Source organism: Typopeltis vanoorti, chromosome 4 (genome assembly GCF_054136105.1).
Source record: "Typopeltis vanoorti isolate ZY-2024b chromosome 4, IOZ_Tvanoo_1.0, whole genome shotgun sequence".
Classification (NCBI taxonomy): Eukaryota; Metazoa; Arthropoda; class Arachnida; order Uropygi; family Thelyphonidae; genus Typopeltis; species Typopeltis vanoorti.
In genome coordinates, this window is record NC_143552.1 from 39,644,720 (window position 1) to 39,652,900 (window position 8,181).

At 33.1% G+C, this 8,181-nt stretch overlaps 1 protein-coding gene across 1 annotated transcript; it reads right to left on the reverse strand.

Moving 5' to 3' along the window:
* Positions 1–487: 487 nt before the first annotated feature.
* Positions 488–7,228, reverse strand: LOC150107243 (uncharacterized). The gene is made up of 3 exons (XM_090391096.1): positions 7,089–7,228; positions 5,438–5,496; positions 488–1,421 (listed from the first exon to the last, which is right to left on the reverse strand). The coding sequence occupies exons 2-3, from the start codon at positions 5,472–5,474 to the stop codon at positions 835–837; spliced, it is 624 nt and encodes a 207-aa protein (XP_090247222.1). The 5' UTR covers positions 5,475–5,496; positions 7,089–7,228; the 3' UTR covers positions 488–834.
* Between the last annotated feature and the right edge of the window lie 953 nt (positions 7,229–8,181).

Here is an 8,181-nt window from a genome sequence, read left to right on the forward strand (position 1 = left end):
TTGGTCAAAACAATTTTAGTTTTTATTTTCGCCTGCTTTCTGTTGAGAGTATTATTGTTGTTAAAGTTGAACTAAGATACTTGAAATATTTTTGTAATTGTTTTTTTTTTTTTTTTTTGTAAACAATTCGAGTACCTGGTACTCGAATGGGATACTAATTCAATACCTAGCTTAGGAGATGAAAGAAAGACAGGGTAATAAAGATATTTTTATAACCTTTGCTCAAAATATGTTGGATATTTTGGGTGACATTGATCTTAGTTAAAAAATATTTGAGACATGAATATAAACTTCACGATTCTTGACTACAAGAATAGTTGGTCTCTAGTAGAGAGTAAATTTATTCTTTAGTTAAAATTGAATCAAAATAATAATAATTTATGACTTTTATTTGAAAGTTATTATCTTAACATCTCCATTCAATATTATTATTGAAGTTGAATATTTCTATTAAGTAATTTTAAATTAATACAGCTGAACCGTTGAGGAAGATTTAATTTCAGTATTGTTTATTTTTCATGAAATCTTTAAATAAGTAAAAAAATACAATGAGAGATAGCTTGCGATAAATACAGAAGAAGAGAATCCTTCTATCAGTAAAATGCTTGCTTAAACTCGGCAATTAAACTTTGGAGTTCTTTTTTTTTTCGGTTTTTAGTTTCTTCCATTTTTCACAGGTGCGATAGCTCTTTAAGGAAAACGAGAATATTAATATTTTCTACATTCCTTTCTGATTTTTATAGACTGAGAAACGTCATCTCACTCTTGACAACATATTAGTAAGAAGTTAATTATTATACAAAATGGAAACCTCCAAAATATTTCTATTACTCTCTACGCGAATGGCCTTCTAACCACAGCTGCGTGAATACATTTACTGAATTCGGAATTAAAAATCCTCTGGAATTCGTTGACCACATGACTTTTGAATCCTTTCTCTAGGGCTTTCAGGTGATGCAGTACAGCGGATCCTTCCGAAAACTTTGTACTTACATCGCCTACAATTTGCAGCAACAGTCGTTTCAGAAGAGGATAAGCCCCAGGGGTACTTGTGGCTTCGAAGGCTGCAGTGGTAGTTGTAAAACTTGCTGTGATAACGGTATGAAATGATGGAAGTGATCCATATTTTACTGTTACATTATAATGGAATGTCAAATTTGGGAAGGCCATTGCACACTTAATAGTAATATCCCTATAAACACTGGATTTCTTACATTCACCCCACCTCCGAACTTCACTCAAACCTGTTAATCGACCTGTGGAATATGTAGCATTACCTTTTATTAATAAAACGCTAAATTCTTCAGTAAAATCTGGAACGAATTTCGGATCAAGATTGAACTTTTGCAGTTCTATGGGCAAAAATGTGTGCAACATAGTATCTGTCCAGATATTAGCAGCTTCATTTGCAGAAACGTAACCTAATAGAGAGAAAAAAGAAACAAAGTATCATTTCACACTTAAAAACATATAAAATAGTTGAATTTTATATGCATCCTATATAACAATATTCATAAATGCTGGTTTAAGTCAAAAAGTGTCCCAATGTTCCTAGGGTGTTTATATATATATACAAAGCAATCCTACATAGCAGTGTGAACTAAAAACTGTTGCTATCCATTCATCACATTTTCTGTAAATGTAGTATGACGTTGCATGATATTGCCGATAGGGATCTCAGAGATTATATCAAATTGATGATGAAAATTTATGCAGTGACTCAGTTGTTGACTGAAGAATATCATTCATTTCATTAATTCGTCGAATGAAAGAGATGCTTATGAGACTTCGGGATCTTTCGCCTTTGGGTTGTATGCGTCAAGCATAGAAACCACAGTGCCTGAATGATGTGGTATATTAGAAATTTCTGCTCGTTGTCACCACCATTAACTCCAAAAAACTATTCAAATACTTCAATCATCGAGCACACCACTGAGATTAAAAAACGCTTATACTGACATGCATTACAAGAAATTAAAAAGAATTTGAAAAATAACGGTCTGTGAAACTTTCCTGTTGTAGTGAAATATCTGTTTGTAAAATAGTTGCGAAACGTTGATTTTAAACATAGTCTCTTCTATTCACTTAAACTTGTATAACTACAATACAGAACTACTATTCGTTGATATAGTCCAGTTGAGTTTGAATGTACAATAGTTGATTCACACTACACGCTTTGGAATATTTTGGGGGTAGTGTGGGGAGAAACCAGCGATTCACCTATTTGCTGCCATCATTACAAGTACCACTTTCTCTTGATCGCTGTCATTCAAGGCTATCGAAGCCGCTCCTTTCTTTTTTTTCCCCAACGATAAAGAGCGTCCTTATAGTCTTCTGCAAATCTTCAATACCTTTCTTTATTTCCCTCCCAAAAAATCGAATAAACATACTTCTTCTGCAGTGTATACAGTCAGCAGTGTGCAGTAAGGCAACTGCAAACACTTGGCTTAAATAATGATGAAGTTTCATATTTACGGTTGCTCATCAGAAAGGGAACTTTCGTGAAAAAATAAATAAAACATTGCGGATACTTTGTAATCTGCCTTCATATTAAAAATAAACAACAGTGTATTATTATTATTAGCATCTCCAAAGAATCCAAGGACTCATCGAGGATGGGCACTCTATTCTCTAACTCTCCGTCCCGCATTTATTCCACCAATTAGACAGGACCGCTACCACCATCGTCATCTAGGTACAGATTCAAAACCTTGCTTTAACTTTTCTCGTATTTCAAGAGGAATACAGAGATTAATATCTTAGCGGACAGGCACTCTTCTATAAGAAAGACCCGAGTTTCATTCTCGTCAGAACGAAGGAAATCTTCATGCGTTTTTTTTCCCTCCTGTAAAGGCAAGATAGTCCGTCTTATACAGAGGTAGTAGAGTATATTTCGTCAGGAAACACTTCTTTTTCTTGCATAGCTAACGTATTTTCCAGAGAGCACTGAATTAACAAATAAAAGTACTGTCCATTTGTGACAGTAGTAGTAAATGGCGCAGTGCATACGTTAGGTCGTGTACTTTGAATGAATCACATAGTTTTGTGTAGTGAAGAGCGAGCTCTTGCGATGACTCCTGAGACTCGATGAAAGGTATCATTCGCTACTAAGGCTGTAGCGAATTACTCATTGCACCTCTTAGAGGTTTAAATAACACCGTCGCAGTTATCGCATTATTTTGTAAAATTTAGCTAACTTTTATTTTCAATTTGAACCACATTTAGAATTCTTAGTAACGATGTCTAATTCAAACGTTCTTCAATATTTGTCGAGTTAGATTAATGCGAATATCTACCAAAAAGGTTACTTTAAAAGATATGAATGTTTGTGCATTTTTGCAAAATTCACCTAAAGAAAATAAATGTAAATAGCTTTTCAATTTAAGATTATCAATAATATTTCAAGTCCCAGTGTTGCTTCCGTTTCGAGGCGTTTTTTAAGGCTCTAACACTAACAACTTCTCTTCCGCAAACTGCAATTGGCAGAAAAAAGTTTGCAGGATAGGAAATTGTTATGGAGACGTCTATGTAAAATCTCATCAAATACCTTGAGACATTTCGCATAATGGTTTGATTTTTCTGTGAAACTGTCACCTGTTTAGAAATATGATTTAGGCGAGATGTCCCAGTGATCTTGAGCACGGGCAGAGTCTATACTAACGAGCATTCTCGGAGGAGGAGGTCACGATATTTACCCCTAAATTTTGGTGACCTGGAAACACTGGTGTTTTTCTGGAAACTCCGATTTTTAATCCTGTATAACCGGCGGAAGAACACAGAACAATTAACATACATAATATACTAGTCTCAGAACCTTGTTTCATCAGTAATTCCAACTATTCTATAACTGGTGGACCTCCTAACACTAAAGTTGACTCTTGATGTTTTTGAAAGGAACGTGGTAAGAGAAATGACACAACGAGTGTCCGTTCACCGTAATTCGCATGACCGTGATTTTTCTTTAGGAACGTTTTAAAAAATCATGGTCACATTCACTTGACAGTGAATTTCTGAGGCGTTCTGAGGCACACAGAACGCCTCAGAAATGATGAAATTTGATACTGTCCATTAGCAACAAATACGTACTTCTATGAAGCACTAACACTCAAGTTGGGCCATGAAAAACATTAAACAGCAATGTGTATCCAATTTATTTTTTTGAAGCCCAACAAATCTTGATCCACGTTTTGCTTATTTATATCTTAGTGAGATTTGTTTTTGTTTCCATTTAGTCAGGAAGAGAAAGAACAACTCTTCAACTTCTCATCTCACCTTAATGCAAGATATGGCGTCCGGTTAACGCGCACTCGCACGCACGCACACACACACACACACACACACACACACACACACACACACACACACACACACACACACACACACACACACACACACACACACACACACACACACAAACTATTCTGTGGTCCATTTATTATTAAAATGTATATGCTTGCCTGTTTGGTGATTGCGGAACATTGGAATATATATTCAAATTCGAAATATATTTATTCATTTGAATATATATTTGGGATCACATTTGTATTATAAAAAGCGAATTTTAATTACTGATTTTAATTCTTTGAATTGGTTATTTGTTTGCCTAGTTATCTAGTGTACCCACAAAAACACAAGTAAAGTAAAGCAATATTACTGTTTCAAACAAAAGCAAAATTAGGCTAACGTGTTTCAGTTTTGAACGATGATTTAACTGTTTTTAATTTAAATTTTATTATAATTATCAAAGCTTTTCAAAAATTAAAATGCAGTGGATAGATATGGTTGAAGTGTCTAATTTCATTTTTTTTAATTAAAATTTGAAACCGGAGAGATAATGAACACATCTGCTTTTACATATTTTCTATTACAACATCATTTATGTATCTTTACAATATCAATACTGAAGAAAAACAAAACTGGACCAATTGCTCGCCGATTTTGAAACTTGCTTACTGTGACGCTTTCTTTGGTTCCCGTTGATCATCGTAAGCTAAAATCCATTGTATTTTGATGATAAGATAGCTCACCTTTACCTGAAAGATATTCTATAAAAGGACTACCCGAAAACCAGGAAAACTTTAAAAAGTTCAGGAGAAGGATTCAATGATTAATTCTAGAATAAGACGAGATTATTCTCACTTAGGCATACCGAAGAGAAATTTGATGTCGATATTTCGTTTTACTAGGCTCCTTGCATCTAGTCCACAAAACAACAGCTGGCTGTTTTTTTTTTTTTTCATGTTTTGCAATTTCATGAAATAGCGCTGAGAGAATGGAATTAGCGCAACAAGTGGTGAAGTCGAAACTCCCTATTCAGTGTTACTACAAATAATGATAATTAGAAAAAGATTCCGCATGAAAGATTTTTGTTCAACCTCATACAGATTCTGAAAATATTAACAAATAAGTATAGAAAGCAATACAATGAAATACTCACCACACATTAATGCAAAGCCAAGAATAATAAACATCATTAACTTCTTATAGTTCTTTTCACTGTGAAAAAAAGGAGAAACATTTGATAAAAAAAAAACAAAAAGATACTGATGATAAAAAGATACGTATTTATAGATCATCATAACTTACCAAAATGGAAGTTTCATTTTCTGAAAAAGATGTTGTAAAGTAGAATTATACTCGGCTCAATCAACTTGTTCTATAATATCAGCTTAAGGCTACGTTTGTAATGTTTCTTACTGATAGATGTTTGGGTTTTTTAGGCCTGGTAAAAGGAGCCTGGTTTATCGTTCTTAAGCAATATAGGCATCTTAAAATGTATTGGTGTTACATAGCAAAAATCTAAGCATAAATCACACGAGAGGATTTTTTTTTACATATCGCATTTTTCTCGCTTATCTTTTTCTTTCAGATATCAAGAAATCATTATGCCCGCAATCGTGATGTTACTTATCGTAATCTGCTCCTTTAAAGGGGTTATTTTCCACTTTGCCATTTTTTCGAGTATTTTTTTTTCTGTATCGTTCTTCGGAACATTGCCAGCTGAATGATGATTAAAAGACTAATTTAAAAAAGAATATTGCTATTCTAAAGTGAAAATTAGTTCACTTGGAATTTATTTAGTTTCATTTATTTATTTATAGATACCCAATTTCAGAGTTGAACAAAATTTGAAAATATTTAAAAATGCTAATAACAAATAAATATATGTTTTATTTTATTTTATTTTAATGTTTAATTATAATACTGACTTATTTATAAATAAATAAGACAGTGAACATGACTCCATTCGGTATTATTTAAAACGATCATTAGTTCATCCGTGAAGAATACCTGAACGTGCTCAATAATTGTTATAAAGAAAGTGCGAAAAGTACTGAGTACAAAAAATTCCAGATCATCCTGTAATGTCAAACCTACCGACAAGTTTCAAGTTCAAATCCCAATCGGGGAATGGATGTGTGTGTGAATGTCTATTGGTGCGAAAGAAATTTTCTTCATGAGACTAGTGTCTTGCTTAGTGGATACCTGAAGTGGCTTGAAAAAAGTTCTATGGTTGGTCTTTAGAGCAAGATTTCCAAATTATGCAAAATAAATATAAAATATTAATAAATAAGTAAACAATCCTTGATCTACCCAAGGATAATATGTGTAAAGTAACTGTTATCAGTTATTCTAAGCTGATTTATTCAATTTTATGTTTAATATTATTCATTTCTCAATCTCATGGTAGTTTATTTAACAAAAATCTGGATTTCTTTATCTACTCACTGTAGTCACTATTTCTCTTTTCTGAGTTATCTCAGTCTGAAACTATCTCATTTACTGTCTACAACACCATTATTTATAATTATCGTAATTCTTGAAATTATCATTAAACGAGCAACTCGCATACTCAGGAGCGTATTTAGAATGTTGAGAGAGAGAGAGAGAGAGAGAGAGAGAGAGAGGAGATCTGATCTATTTATATTTTGAAGCATAAAAATAGGTGTTCTGATGATATTTTCAATAAAACAATATCACAGAATGCGATTGTAATATAGGATATCAAAGATATTTTAATAGTCTACAACGTCCTGGTTAAAGCTAAATACTGACTATTAATAAACTGTATGAATATAGATCCTTACCTGGAAGGATAAAATAAATCTTCGACTAATTAAAGCATGTGCAAACAAGAGGGCGAGAAAAGGGGGGAGGATTTTTATTTCCCGAGGCCACGTGCCTCCAACTTTCCAATCATCAAACAATTGTGGACACTCAACAACTGGATTCCTAAACTATTGTGCAACAGGGAAAAAATGCAATAGCAACACCCGTGCAATAATACTTCGAACTATGAAACTATTTACATAAACGCCTCTCTTTTTAATCTTTCTCAAAGTCAAAAGGAAGGCAGGCGTTAGTCACAATTTCGGTCGATAACAACGAAACAAGATAAGGAGAATCACTTTGTTTGTTGAATGAGACAAACAGATGATAGTTACCCTTGAGAACTCTCTCATTTTCTTTCTTCTTTTCTCTAGATAACAAGATAATCTGAAGTACTATAACTGAAATTCCATATTAGATTCTTTACATTTGACATATCTCTAAAGAATGTTCATTACTTGACGTAGTTCAAAACCAAAACTAAAATACGCTAAAAATGACATCGGTGTTATTAGGTTCATTGTTAAGTTCTATGATAAGGTAATTAGATATGATTTAAAACTGGTGTAATTCACTGTACAAATAATTATGTGCATAAAATGAATGAAATAGTTTTTTTTTTAAATATAGTCATATATGCATTTTTAAAACTATCTATTTCTTTCATTTCAAAATCATCCAAATGATTCGAGATTTTAAGGAAACAATGATGTTGAAGGAATGACTTAGGAAAATATATGATTTTGCAATTATTTTAAATGTCATCAGTTTAAGGTTAATAAAAACTAAGCCCAGTGTTAATGACTTAAAAATGTTTTCATCATACCAAAATAACAATACGTAATTGAATAAATATTTGCATTGTAAATTCTTCCAGTACTGTTTGGACAGCAAATGCCCTTCCACTCTGAATACAGCCCATATAATGTAGGCGCAAATACTCTTTTACAGGGATCAAAGGCGTCAATGAATTCTCTCTCTCTCTCTCTCTCTCTCTCTCTGTGTGTGTGTGTGTGTGTGTGTGTGTGTGTGTGTGTGTGTGTGTGTGTGTGTGTGTGTGTGTGTGTGTGT